General features: G+C 37.7%; 1 protein-coding gene across 1 annotated transcript; it reads left to right on the top strand.

Annotated features, from left to right (window-relative positions):
* Position 1: 1 nt before the first annotated feature.
* Positions 2-7,240, top strand: LOC140142804 (kelch-like protein 25). The gene is made up of 4 exons (XM_072164809.1): positions 2-102; positions 2,640-3,322; positions 6,370-6,630; positions 7,052-7,240. Exons 2-4 carry the CDS (start codon positions 2,693-2,695, stop codon positions 7,238-7,240), a joined length of 1,080 nt encoding a protein of 359 aa, XP_072020910.1. The 5' UTR covers positions 2-102; positions 2,640-2,692.
* Positions 7,241-15,434: the final 8,194 nt, after the last annotated feature.

The following is a 15,434-nucleotide window of genomic DNA, read 5'->3' as shown; positions in this document are numbered from 1 at the left end:
CCACGCTCCCACAATGCAATGCGAGAGGACCCACCTGGATGCGCGCGCATCGTTTTGTTTTCATTTATTTTTACACTGGACCGATCGTGGAAGTGCATGCAGGTCAGTGTCAAGTTCCCCAATAAAAATCTACGATATTTGCAGAAAACGATGACTGATTTATTTGTCTAGAATTTTTCAAAGAAGTTTGAAGTCGTAAAAGGTCGCCATGAAATTATAAGTTGCTGTCGAGTTCGTGCAACTGAATAAAATCAAGCGCCAGCCAGCGCTGCTGCAGCGAACGTAATTGAATTTGCGTAAGCTTAACGATGCACGTGCATGCGTGTACTGTATATCGAGCTCGAGCAAGCACTGTCAATACACATCAGAGTCAGACAGTGCTTGCTCAATATACAGGCATCAAATACATGGCAACAAGAACGTCATTTTGCATAATTTAATGTCATTGTTATGTTAGTGTCTTGTTTTTGTTTTTTAAATTATGAAAATTTTAAATAGTTTTAATACTAATATTCAGATTTCATTTGACAGCTTAACCATCGTCCATCGCGTACTGATCGCGTATACGCGCGCGACGTCAAGCGTGTGCATAAGACCTTGTGCAAATAATACGCGCTGGACGGCTAGCAGTACGCTTAATTTGTAAAAGGGAATCTGAATAAGACTTTAGTCTATCACTTTTACTTTACAGAAGTTCTGTTTCTGTTTATTGACATTTTTAGTCTGAATAATCAGACCCAGAACAAAAATCATTTACTGACATGATCATGTTCTGGGTCTGAACTATTTCCATTTGAAATCTTTATGGCAAATTGCTCTGAAATTGGAATAAAAAGACTAAAAGAGCATCTTTATCATGAAGTGTATTTCATCTTCAACTTCCTCTAAATCACACACAGAGAGTGCATGTATGTACAAATCCTATTTTCTTCCTAATATTCAGCAACTCACTCAGTTTGTTTCTGGGTTTGTTTACACCGATTACGTCACTATAGGGACTTCCCAGTTTGGCCGCTATGTTCTTTGGTGTGGTTCTTGAAATGTTAAAAAAGGGTGCTTTTATAAAAGTATACTTGAAATGCAAAAAATTGGGGTAATTTTTAAGGCCGACTTGTACCTGTTATTGTGTAAAATTGGGGTAAACAAATGCTGAAAATGTTCTTGAAACGCGCAGCATATTTTTTACTTTGGGAACGATCATGCGTTACACCTTTGAATAGGCAGTGACAACACCGGGGCATCAATCTGAAGTGGGGGGGGGGGACACAATGTTTGTGAAATTTAATCCGGAAGCGGGTATTTCGCGCGATGCAGAGGGGTGCCTGGAAAATTTTACAAAATGAGCCGCCAATTGAAGGCATTTGGTGGACACTTTTTACACAATTATTGATTGTGTAAATTGTACTTGGAAAAACTTTTGTCGTGGTGGGTGCAAAGGGAACAAATTGGCCAGTGGTGGCACCAGGAATTTTGAATTTTTTTCCAGGGGGAGTGGGCAAAGTGAATTTCAGGTGGGGGGAGCAAAATCAACAAATTTTGTGCAAAATTACCGCAAAAAGGTGACATTTTTGTGATTTTGGATTTTTACTGGAGTTCTGACTGGGGGAATTTGCCCCCTCATGCCCCTGTGACGCCGCCACTGAATGAGCCCAATTTTGCTGGGATGCGTGTGAAGCATACAAAAATGTTTAGTTTCATACTATTTGAAGTGAAAGTTGATACACACTTACACATTGGGTTCATTTCCAGCGAAGTGCGCAAAAAAAGTAGCGATTGACCAAACCAGATCACCTTTTTTATTTTCTTCCATTTCGTTTGGTCTGCTTTTACTTCTCCATCCCACCTGTCCCTTGTTTATTTATTTTGTTTGTTTTTGTTTTGATGTAATGGGCATCCCTTTAATTTAGTGTTTTCACTATACATGTACTTGGGTTTGTCCAGGCTTTATATAGTTATATAAAAAAAAAATATATAAATATCATAAAGAACTCTGAAACCCCTACCCACGTAGGGATTTTTCACCTAAAAAAAGCAGTGGATTTGACAGCTTTTGACCAAAATTTTTCTCAAATCGGGACCCATGTTTAGGGATTTTTTTTCTCAAATCGGGACAATTTTTTTACCTAAATGTGGCTGATTTGACAGTTTTTGACCTTGTGCCATTAGAGCGGCACATTCCTGTATACCTTATAATGTGACACTTCACACACAAAACTACTTTGGTCCAGTTGAATGGTTAAAGTGTACCAGGTGATATCTCATATGAGACACCGCCGGGAGATGTCAAATTAGGCCTAACAAAAGTAATGCTTTGTTTCTTGTAACATGCTGGAAAAAAGAGAGTCAATTGGTAGGAAAAATATTTATTTGTCAGCACAAAACTTTTTGTATCCGTTCTAAAATGGGGATGGGAACTTTAAACGCATGTAGCGTTAGACACACGCATGATCCATTAAATGTTTTGCAATTGCGATAGACTTGTACACTTTTAAGTCATTTTTAACCTTCAATTTTTCATTCTTCAATGCTAATGAAGAATGGGAATTATTGTTCTAAAAATGACCTCTAATACCCCCCTGGCATTTATTCTAGGAAATACGGTAATATTATCAAGTACATGTCTATTTTATTTCTTCTAGGTTATGTAGCATGAACTACGTGTAGCTTGAGGAACGAGGATACTTGAGTCACAATGTCTCAGTTTGATGAAGCTGTAAGGGGCGATGCAATCAGCATCAGATATGTAAAAGAACTCACCAAGGCATTAAATGACTTACGTAAAGAGAATCAGCTTTGTGACATTGTCATCAACGTTGGTGAGAGAGCTTTCAATGCACACAGGGGCGTGCTTGCCGCATCGAGTAGCTACTTCAAGGCGATGCTAACGTCTGGGTTTACAGAAGCGAACCAGGATGTAATAACCATCGATGGGAAAGCAGAGCACTTTGAAATGTTACTGCAATATATATACACAGGGAAGTTGGATGTGTCGTGGACAACCAGTCAAGACGATATCTGCGGTATACTTCAGATGGCCAACTACTTGCTGCTGATGGATGCGGTATCTAATTGTACATCCCTCATTCAAGACTTGTATGAAAATTTCACAGTGGAGCAAATGCCAATTAAAGTTGCCTTTAAATATCTCTTGGTTGCTAAGGCTAATGATTTGATGGATCTTGTTAAGAGCTCAGAGCGTCGCTTGCAAGACAATTTGATGATGCTCAAGAAATGCAAGGTGTTCTTGGAAGATGCTAGTGTGGAGTTCATGGAGGAGTTTCTAAGTGGGGACAATCTAGCAACTGCTGATGAGGAGGAAGAGGTAAGGGAGTAGAATGAGACGGGAATGAACATGATAAAAGATGCAGGGAATATTGAGTCTTTTTGGTATTTTCATACCTTTTTACCTTTGCGGAGTACACTTTATTCTGGGATGGATTAAAGATATTTTGAACTTTATTCTGTTCTTTAAAAAAACAGTTCCCTTTAAAAGGAAACAGATCATTTTCAAATTTTGAAATGGATAAAGTTCCTATGAAAGAGAAAAGGTCCCTTTTGAATGATTGAAGTTGGACTAAATACAGAATAGGCCATTTGTGTGTTGTCTTTTCGATTGCTCAAAAAAAGAGAGGGATGGCCCCCCCAACTCAACACAAAAGTTGACAACCATGAGAGTTACCAAATCTTTCAAAGGCCCCTTTTTCATCAAATTTACCCCCCTTTTTCATGCAAATTTGAGGACAAAACTTGGCCAAAAACAACCAAAACAACCTTTTTTTTGTGGTTTTCAAACACCCCTTTTCAATGATTAGAATTTCAAACACCCTTATCAATGACACTAAATATTGACATAAAATTTCTTGATTTTCTAAAGTAGGCCTACCCCTTTTATCCAAATTTCGTGGACAGTGCAAATTAAATACCCCTATTTTGCTGATTTCACTGTCAAATTTTATGGACAGTGCAAATTAAATACCCCCTATTCATGCTAATTTGCCAATTTCGCGGTCCTTGCTACTGGCAAAAAAATAACCCCTTTTTTGGTAACTCTCATGGTTGTCAACTTTTGTGTTGAGTTGGGGGCCGGGGGATGGGTGTTAGCAGGCATTTTCACACCTTTTATTAAACCGGTTGGAAAATCCATTGCTGTCTACTGAAGATAGCAGACAAATTAATCAACAAAAATCAGTTTCCTCCCATTTTTTTAAATTAAAAGTAAAACGGATAAAATGGTTTTTCAATTAAGTTTATTTTGGCATTTTCACACGTATTATTAAACCAGTTGGAAAATCCCTTGCTGTCTACTGAAGATAGCAGACAAATTAATCAGCAAAAATCATTTTCCTCCCATGTCTTTGATTAAAAGTAAAACCGATGAAATGGTCTTTCAATTTCTGAATAGAGGGTGATTGAGAAAGTTTATTTTGGTATTTTCACACGTATTATTAAACCAGTTGGAAAATCCCTTGCTGTCTACTGAAGATAGCAAACAAATTAATCAACAAAATTAAGTTTCCTCCCATTTCTTAAATTAAAAGTAAAACCAATAAAATAGTCTTTCAATTAAGTTTATTTTGCCATTTTCACACCTTCAGTTGGAAAATCCCTTGCTGTCTACTGAAGATAGCAGACAAATTAATCAACAAAATTAAGTTTCCTCCCATTTCTTAAATTAAAAGTAAAACCAATAAAATGGTCTTTCAATTAAGTTTATTTTGGCATTTTCACACCTTCAGTTGGAAAATCCCTTGCTGTCTACTGAAGATAGCAGACAAATTAATCAACACAAATTAGTTTCCTCACATTTTTTAAATTAAAAGTAAAACCAATAAAATGGTCTTTCAATTAAGTTTATTTTGGCATTTTCACACCTTCAGTTGGAAAATCCCTTGCTGTCTACTGAAGATAGCAGAAAAATTAATCAACAAAAATCATTTTCCTCCCATTTCTTAGATTAAAAGTGAAACTGATAAAATGGTCTTTCAATTAAGTTTATTTTGGCATTTTCACACCTTCAGTTGGAAAATCCCTTGCTGTCTACTGAAGATAGCAGAAAAATTAATCAACAAAAATCATTTTCCTCCCATTTCTTAGATTAAAAGTAAAACTGATAAAATGGTCTTTCAATTAAGTTTATTTTGGCATTTTCATACCTTCAGTTGGAAAATCCCTTGCTGTCTACTGAAGATAGCAGAAAAATTAATCAACAAAAATCAGTTTCCTATCATTTCTTAGATTAAAAGTAAAACTGATAAAATGGTCTTTCAATTAAGTTTATTTTGGCATTTTCATACCTTCAGTTGGAAAATCCCTTGCTGTCTACTGAAGATAGCAGAAAAATTAATCAACAAAAATCAGTTTCCTATCATTTCTTAGATTAAAAGTAAAACTGATAAAATGGTCTTTCAATTAAGTTTATTTTGGCATTTTCATACCTTCAGTTGGAAAATCCCTTGCTGTCTACTGAAGATAGCAGACAAATTAATCAACAAAAATCAGTTTCCTATCATTTCTTAGATTAAAAGTAAAACTGATAAAATGGTCTTTCAATTAAGTTTATTTTGGCATTTTCATACCTTCAGTTGGAAAATCCCTTGCTGTCTACTGAAGATAGCAGACAAATTAATCAACAAAAATCAGTTTCCTATCATTTCTTAGATTAAAAGTAAAACCAATAAAATGGTCTTTCAATTAAGTTTATTATGGCATTTTCACACCTTCAGTTGGAAAATCCCTTGCTGTTTACTGAAGATAGCAGACAAATTAATCAACAAAAATCAAATTTCTGAGATTAAAAGTAAAACCAATGAAATGGTCTTCCAATTTCTGAATGGGTGATCAAAAAAGTTAATTTCGGTATTTTCACACCTTTTATTAAACCATTTGGAAAATCCTTTGCAAATGAAGATAGCAGACTTTGTTTGTGTATGCAGGGACTGTCTTTTGGAATTTGCAGGAGAGCATTAAATAGCTCTTCTGGAGTCTTCAAGGAGAGCTGTTTAGACCATTTACAATAGAATGTAAGGAGAGAATGGTCAACTAAGGAGAGCTAAAAATCACTCTCCTATATCAGATTTAAAGAGAGCAGTAGAGAGCAATTGCTCTTGCTCTCCTCAAAAGGTAGTCCCTGGTGTATACGGGCCCTGGACCCCCTAAGCCCAATTGTCTGTTTATTTTCAGAATTGTTTCCAGTGACATCTCTGGTCGCACCTTATTTCTGACACGACATGTACCATGTGCAAAATATAGTTGATAGTGAAAGTGCCACTGTAATAAAAAGGAGAGTGCCAGGAAAAAAGAATTTAAGCAGTCTGTGTAAAATAAGCATTTGTTAATTTTTCCCTTTGCTCTATGACTATATTGATGCAGGTTCTTATGCTGGTCCTTGAATGGCTAAAGTTTGACTGGGATAACAGGCGCCCTCACACTTATCGACTTCTCCAGAAGGTTCGTCTTGGCCTTGTACCAGAAGATCGCTGTAATGAGCTTCTTGATGATTCTATCTTGGCTATCCCAGAATGCAAGATATTGATCGACAAAGTGGATCAACTTATGGATGATGATACGGTCTCCGAACAAGTCATGGCGCTACGCAAGCCCGAGTTGTTTGCTACTAGGAGTACTGTCACGGTAAGGGCTTGCTAATAATACTCATAATATCACTGTTTGTCTGGGAGTTGAACCCCACCCTTTTTACTTTTCCATCACACCTTTTAGTCATACACCCTTTTTAACAGAAATTGAACCCCCACCCTTTTGTGACCAATGCTTTCAACATTGTAGTTGTCAAATTTGGAAGCTTCGTCGCTATCGCATTTACATAGTCACTTCCGGTTCTCACGATCTGCACCTGCCATTGTCCATTTCAGAGTCTGAATTGATGCAGAATTTATCCTCATCTAACAAAAGAAAAAAGATATCTTGGTACAGTATCTAAGGCCTGGCAATAGTCTAAATTTCATTCTTTTTGACGAACATTTAAGGGTGATGACAATTATTTACTGCGGCCATTCTACTTCAACTTAATTTATTTCTTTGGTTTCTTTTTCAGGCACCAGTTTCCATAGAAACGAGGAAGTATAGCCTATCGTATGAGAAAACATATTTCCGTTATTACAACGCAAAGAAACAAGTGTGGGAGAAGATGGCTGGTCTTGATTTATTTCCCTTTACCTTTCATGCTCGCCCTGAAGACAAGTTTTTCCTGGTGGCCTCCAGTTTCATGCACTGGTGGAAGTAGATTTTAAACTCTACATGGCAGGGGGTAAGAAGACTGATAGCAGAAACCACAGGCAAAATTTCTTCTGTTATGACCCTGAGATAAACCAGTGGACCAGGAGCGAGTTGCCATCAATGATCTCTGCTCGATACCGCTTCCCATTAGTGCATTTGGATGGCTGGATATATGCCATTGGTGGATCAGGTCCAGATGGACATTCCATTCATGACGTAGAACGATATGATTTGAAAGCCAGTAGGTGGGAATCAGTTGCGCCTATTGACACAGGTGGTAGTGATTATGAACTACTCACCGCTGTTGGACATGAAGGAAAGCTACTGGTGTATGGAATATCATCATCTTGTCCGGTAGGAATTTTAGGGCTTGATAGATCTTCTTTTGACTCTGATCCCAGGTTTCAGCTCACGTTGAAGATTTACCTTCCTGGAGTAAATAAATGGCAAACTGTTCTAACTGAAGAGCACCCATGTGATAGTCCGGTGTTCAGGCGACCACCATCACTTTTGGTTCACAATGATATCTGTTATAGAATTGTACACCATCATACACCTGGGGAGTCCCTTCTACTGAGTCGCCCTGTTGTCAACGTCCTTGAATTCGAGCATCGCAGACGTAAAGTAACTGTCAACGTAGGGGAAGATATCAAGCAAGATTACATCCCAGATAACAAAGCATTTGCATTTAGGATTCATGACGAGGTATTCGCAACAGAAATTGAGAGTGTTTTTAACACAGGGATCAAAATTGATGATGAGCAAAGCACTGATGTGGATTTGTGTAAGGTGGAAGCTGCAGTAAGAGAGCCTGGTGGTTCCCCCTGGGATGGGACCAGTTCTACCATAGTGACACTTACATTTGACAAAAGAATAATGAATGGGGAGGTTGAAGTTGAATAGAGTGTTGCTTATGAGAGATTCACCAGTGACATATCGCCTAATGCTAGGCAATTCCAGGGTTGATAACACAAACAATTGCAGGGAACAAACCAAAAATTTGATGACATCCTATGAACAAAACTCCGTAAGTTATAGTTAGGAGGCTAACCCCTCCATAAGTGTGAAATGTTGAAAATTAAAACCTGAAAGACCAACTTTGACTGATATAAATTAGTGGGTTTTTAGCGGGTTCGCCGTCGGACAAGGTTAGAAAGTTCTGTCAAGCTTTCAGTGAACGGCTCTTTTTAGAGCCACCAAACCTTTAAATTTAGCAGATAGGCATGGTCTGCTTGTTTCTGTAGACAAGGGGCAGTCTTCAGTGAACGGCTCTTTTCAGAGCCACCAAAACCTTTAGGCGAAATCTGCTTGTTCTCTGTTGACAAGGGGCAGTCTTCAGTGAACGGCTCTTTTCAGAGTCATCAGTAGGCAAGGGCGGTCTACATGTCTCATTCTTAGGTACTTTGTCCTGAAGAAGTCAGAGCTACTCCTGACGAAAGCTTGACAGTTCTAAACTTGTCCGACGGCGAACCTGCTAAAAACCCACTAATTGTTATGAATTCCCGTCGTAAAAGCATATCCCACAATTTGACTGATATTTTAACTAATTTTTTATTGACTTTTTGACCTTCCTCCCCAACAAAAAGACTTACATTTACAAATGTGTAGGAGGTCATTGAACTCTTGGTTTGTTCCCTTGGTCCGAAACTAAAAAGTAGTAATATTAGGGGGGATGTTTGTCTCAGACGACAGCGTATGTAGCTGTACATACATGTATTAGTATGCTTTTTTTCACCAATGGTTTTTCATTTTCTATAGATGAGTTGAACGAATGCTCGAACGAACTGCATAATAACCACTACACTGTTCAGTAGCTATTTGACGGGAGTTTTAAAACCAAGGGCCCTGAACAAAATATGATGCGCGCGCATACTGCCAGGCAAAAACAATGGAAATTTAGATGATACGTGCGCATACTGCCAGGCAATGACGTCAGAAGTCAACTTATCTATATATAAACAGCACATAGTGTTTCTAGAATATAAATAAAGCACTTAACAAAAATTACAAAATATATATATATACAACAAAACAGCAATATTAACGAAAACCAAACAAATATTGAGACAACAATTTTTTTAGGCTGTACCTTTTTTTTAAAAGATTTTTATGAGGGAGGAGCACAGGACTGTACCTTATTCAGAGATGTCACTTTTCAGGTTTTGGCCTGAATTCAAACTTTTTGTGAGTCCAAATTCCCGCGTTTTATTTATTTCAGACTGTTTTGGGGCTTTTTTGGCCTCCATTCACATGCTTTTTAAGGTTTTTCTCACCAGTTTCAGGTTTTTGGAGTGAAACTGAGTGGCATCTCTGATAATTGCCTGCCTGTCCTCTTTACCCACCAGCTTGGTGTGGCAGGTAACCTTGCAGGTGGGTAACAATTTCAAAAGTACCTGTCAGTTGGACAATTTAGGTCATTGAGAATAATATTTTATGGCCCTGCTACAGTTGGAGTGCAGTACAAGAGGGGCAGCTCTTATTGCACACTGTGCACTGTACTATATACACTTCATGTAAAATATCCAGAGTTTTTCGGAACTAGAGATAGATGCCGTTGGTGGCGTCTGGCCAGATGAAGGGGGCTATACCTGGCTGGACCTGTACATGGATAGACCTGTGACGTCACACATACGTCACAGGTCTATTAGATCTGTCCATTAAATGCACTACCTGGTTTTCCATATGAAAGTAATTGAGGTGTTCCATCAAAGCTTTTGTCGTGTGCATTGACAATGCATAATGATTAATGTTTGTTAAAATGGTCATAAAAAGGAAGGGTAAGTAAAATGGTCATATATGTGAACTATTCCCAGGAAATGAGTGTAATGCTGATTTCATACTTTCTGCTGCTTGCTGCTGAACGGTGTGATGCTTCATCATGCCGCTTGCACTAAATATCTGCAAGCGGAGTGGCACACCGCTGAGCAGCAGCGGCACGACTCTGCAAGCCACTGTTGCCGCTCAGCACCACTCCAAAATCGTATTTTGTTCTCATACATCAGAGCTTCACCGCTCCGAGTTGACTTGAATTCAACTACCAGCAATGCTGATGCTGCTTTGGTAAAGCGGTGAAGTGATCGATATATCGGCTTGCCGCTGGTCACTGCTAGAGTTTCTGGTGCGACTGCTTTATAGTGAAGCAAAATCATCCTCAAAGCCAGGGAATGTCTTTTGGAATGTGCAGGAGAGCATTAAATAGCTCTTCTGGAGCCTTCAAGGAGAGCCGTTTAGAGCATTAAACAATAGAATGTAAGGAGAGAATTGTCAACTAAGGAGAGCTAAAAATCTAAAACTAAAAATCACTCTCCTAGATCAGATTTAAGGAGAGCAGTAGAGAGCGATTGCTCTTGCTCTCCTCAAAAGGCATTTCCTGCAAAGCGGCAGGAAAGTATGAAACCAGCATAACTGTAAAGTCACAAGTAGTTTGTGGTTTTGAGACCTAATTGTTGTTATTCTTTGTTTGAAGACACATTGTTTGGTAGTGACGTACGTGCATGTTTTCCTTGTTGCAATACCAAATCGTGCACGTAAAAATAAACGCACAGAGCGTATGCCAACAAGTGCCGTTGTCTGCACGCGTGCAGTGCAACCACTTAAAAGCATTGATGTGACTACAGAAATTGAAGCGAACCAATGTATAGTCAGTGGTATGTCTTTGTGGATGGGGACATGCTATGCTGTATTCTATGTCCTTCACTGCCAATGCAAACAACAGCAACTCAACAGTTGGAACATCCTCGAACTTGCCCAACTTGCAACTAAATCACGCTCATTTTGTGGGAGCAGATCACATAATTATCATGTTGTGTATAGCACTTACCTGATAGCGTGTGTCTTTTGGCAATGCACTCTGTCACCCATGCTGGATGTCAGTCTGAGGTATACATGCCCATTCTCTATAAAGCCTTGTGGTCAATTCATCCAGTGTTGCAGGAGGCAGAGGATAAACTTCCTTGTCATGGACTCTTCTCCCCCACAAATGCTCTATTAGTGAAAGGTATGGTGACCTTGCGGACCAGAGAAGGTGGTTCATATTGTTGGCCCCAAAGTTGTGATAAAAAAGAAATAAAAGCACTAGCATTTTTTTGTTAAGTGGAAAAGAAAAACAGTTGCATGTGGATATTTTCTTGTTCTGAAAAGTACTTGAAGACATTGACCCCGTTTTCAGAAAGCCTGAAGTCGACTTTGACTTTGAACTTGACTTCATTTGTGTGTAAACAGGGTTGTCGTAATTTGAACTCGACTTCAGAAGTCGACTCCAAATGATGACCCAAAGCAACATTTGCCGAATTAAAGTCAACTTTTGCAATGTAAATGTACGACCATGTAATTAGAAGTCTACTTCATAATGGTTATTTGAAGCATGAGCAAGTAATGGCATAAAAATGGAATTCACAATTTGTTTTGAAGTCGACTACCGTGTATCGCAATCTGAATTCGATGTCGCAACTGAAGTCGACTTCCCTGAGCTGTGTAAACGGGTTCATTGATTATGTACGATCTAATAATATGAAATTTTTTTCAATCCTTATTTTTGGTTATCTTTACAGGTCAACAGGGCAATGTTGCCACATAATGTCGTAATTCACACATTGGGCTATTCCATTTAAAATCCACACTACCCCTGTGGACGATTTAGCTTAAGTCATCCACAGAGGTAGTATGAGTTTCAAATAGAATAGACAGTTAGGCAACTTACATATGAAATACTCACTCCAGTTGTGGAAGATATAGGTAAAACCACAATACAGAGGGAGTATGGGTTTCAGAATGATTAACCCTGACCAATTACATTTGAAAAACACACTCCCCCTGTGGAAGATATTTCCAAAATCTTCCACAGGAGTAGTGTGGATTTAAACTGGAATAACCCATTAATTCCCCCATAAGACTCCCATGTTAAACAGGCCAATACATGTAACCAGTGGGGTTTCATTCACTTTACCTTGTTATTTTGGTTTCAAATGGATAGAAACCCTTCCAGCAGTTCAAACTAATATTATTTCAGCATTTTGAGTACAGAACTGTGGATATAGATGAACAAATTAAAATTTGACTGAAAGCGTACATTATGGCCAGTTGAGGCCCGAAATGTTCATTGAATGCAAACATTAGTTTTCTTCTGATGAGACACCTGATCAAAACCAGTTTTTTTTAAATTCAAAATGTTTGTGAAAAGCATCTTTAAATCACAAATGATTTATTTGTAAGTTCCCATCAAATCAAAGCACTACCATTGTCTTTGAAAATGTAGGCCTATACAGTAAGCCAAAGAATTAAGGTACCAGTTGTGTTCATCCCTGTATATCCTAAGTACAGGCATGAAAATTGTCAGCATTTTAGTTGATTTCAGAGGGTTTTTTTTTTTTACTGTTTTCAGTGTTTTTCAGCCTATTTCTAAATCAAATTCACAGAAAATAGTGAAAAAACATGATTTTCAGTGTTTTTTCCCCAAGACCAGTATTCATGCCTGTAAGGAAAGACAAATATGTCAAAATTAAAACAAGCAGCCAATGCCTGTACTCCTTATTTGTTGAAATTGGTTGAGAATTAAAGAAACGGTGGAACTAATGAAGAAACAAAATCAAAAGTTGCACTTTTAAGTGCAACTTTTGACTTAAAAGTTCTAATCAATGAAAGCATGACGCTAGTTTTAATGTGCTAATCAATGGAAGCATGGCGTTAGTTCTCTTGTTCGCGAACGCATTGTGTACAAATAGGGCATGCAATGGAGCAAACTGCAACTTTTAAATTGGCATCTTCCTTGGGTTTTTGGATCGTTGTGTCTTTATTTCTTGAACAATTTTAACAAATGAGGTCTTGAATTGGAGCTAAAAGATTCAGCTATTGGCTGCCGATTCCAATTCTGACATATCTGTCTTTGGTTAGGATATACAGGGGTGAACATAACTGGTACCTTAATTCTTTGCCTTTGGCTTACTGTAAGAGTGGATTTCTTAACCAAGAAAAAGACCTGCTTTTTGCTTCAAAATGGCATCTCACATATTGATATCCGATGTAGAATTAACTGTAAATTCCTTATTATTAACTTCTTTTTTTTTTAATTTCCAACAAATGCCAAATTTGTTTAAGTTGCACACCAGGACTCAATAATACATATAACACACTTCAAGTTTTCTCAATCATTCAATATAATAATTATGATGTAAATCATCATACAATTTATTCCACATACTCAGCTGCACATACACTTGCGTAACATAACATTACCCTGTTAAATTATCCAACAAAATAGAAATAACCTCTCAAAACTGTCAGTGCAGATTTTCCAAAGCATTGCACTTTTCCTGTTGAAATTCATGGAAGACATGACCTTAATCTCACACACAGGGAGTGTGAATTTCAAATGGGGTTACCTGAATGAGTGACTCCATTTGAAATCTAAACCCCCTGTGTGGGAGATTAAGGTCATGTCTTGGTGTATGGATTTCAAGTGGAATAACAGCCCAATAAGTTCCTTGATAACACGCCCAAGATACCTTTAAAGCGCTCCACAGACTCCCGAGTATTAGACGTACAATATTGTATGTACAATATGTACGTTATTTAATCTATTTCCATCCTATTTCCAGTAATGTTTAAGTTGTAACGAATGTTTGATGACGTAAAATCGATAATATGTTACGTACTATATCTGGTAGAAATATATTATCGATTTTGCATCATCAAACATTCGTTAGAACTTAAACATTACTGGAAATAGAATGGCAATAGATTAAATAACGTACATATTGTACATACAATATTGTACGTCTAATAAAAAGTCTGTATACTGCTTTAGGGCTATTTTGAACAGAAAAGTAGCCACTGTGTACATTTTGCCATTGACAAATATTTGTCATGGATGGTAATCACTGTTAGCTCCATTTATTTTGAGCCCTGCTATCCAGAATGTTTTTTGGCGTAAATTAGTGGATACCTTCATCTGATTCTTGACATACCAACCACGACCTGAAAACATCCAAAATGATTGTACATGTATGTGACATTATTTCATCCACTTTTAAATTCAAAATTGCTGCTATGGTTGTTGCAATGGAAAAGTGCCCACAAAATATCAAATTGTAACGTGGCCTTGTGTCATAAATGACATAAAAATCCATCCCTGTGGAAGACATGACCTTAATCTCCCACAGAGAGAATGTGGATTTCAAATGGAGGCACTCATTCATGTAACCCCATTTGAAATTCACACACCCTGTGTGGAAGATTACGGTCATATCTTTACATACTCAGGGACTGTCTTTTGGAATTTGCAGGAGAGCATTAAATAGCTTTTCTGGAACCTTCAAGGAGAGCTGTTTAGAGCACAATAGAATGTATATCAGATTTAAGGAGAGCAGTAGAGAGCAATTGCTCTCACTCTCCTCAAAAGGCAGTCCCTGCATACTATCAAGAAGCTACTGGATAAAGAGGTGGCTTTCACTTTATACTCCCAGCAAGTAATTCTGCAGAGACCAAAGTTTACCATTATCCATGTATAAAATTCTGTACCCCATTCTGTTCAGTATTTAAAAAGTTTTAAGATTTTTGTTTATTCCAGAACACATTAAATATTCTAGAAACACCCTAAACCATCATCCTTTACTTTGAGGCTCTTTTGTCAAACAAACTAAATAACAATTGTCTATTGGCCAGGGCATAGCAAGCGGGTGGACAAAATCCAGGGGCCCGAGAAAATTAAAAATTAAATAAGGGCTGATAAAAAGGAGATGCTAAAAGGGCCCTGCACTGCTCCTTGTCAATGAGCCCCCGAGGCTCTTGCCCCTGCGATTGGCCCTTAAATAGTTGGTGTCAAAAATGGTCAGCATTTATTTGCAAATTTGTGCCTTTTGTGAATATCTGGATTATACCAATCCTGTATTCTAATCTTGATCCTGTCATATTTCCAGTTTCTATAAAATGAAAAACTTTGGTCTCTCGTTTACTGGTGGTAAAAGCCAGGAGAACACACATACATGTACTGCAATAGTGACTTTTATGCAATGTCAAGTTTCATTCATATCTTTGCAAGTTTGTGCAAAAATAAAATGTGCAATTTTTTAATAGAGTTTGTAGAACTGTAATAAACCAAAAATTTGTAAATTTGCAAACAAGTCAGAAATATGTTTGAAGCACTCAAATTTAAACCGCACAAAAATCAGTACCACTTTATATGGGTGTGGTTAAGATCTCAAAAC

Source organism: Amphiura filiformis, chromosome 20 (assembly GCF_039555335.1).
Source record: "Amphiura filiformis chromosome 20, Afil_fr2py, whole genome shotgun sequence".
Lineage (NCBI taxonomy): Eukaryota > Metazoa > Echinodermata > Ophiuroidea > Amphilepidida > Amphiuridae > Amphiura > Amphiura filiformis.
The sequence above is the reverse complement of the archived record's forward strand: the minus strand, read 5'-3'. Positions and strand labels throughout refer to the sequence as shown.

What these genes read in the sequence shown, in the direction of transcription:
- LOC140142804 (XM_072164809.1), top strand. Translation starts at nt 2,693, where the DNA reads ATGTCTCAGTTTGATGAAGCTGTAAGGGGCGATGCAATCAGCATCAGA. An exon ending in CTGCTGATGAGGAGGAAGAG is followed by an intron (nt 3,323 to 6,369) that starts GTAAGGGAGTAG and finishes ATATTGATGCAG; the next exon opens with GTTCTTATGCTGGTCCTTGA. An exon ending in CTACTAGGAGTACTGTCACG is followed by an intron (nt 6,631 to 7,051) that starts GTAAGGGCTTGC and finishes TTTCTTTTTCAG; the next exon opens with GCACCAGTTTCCATAGAAAC.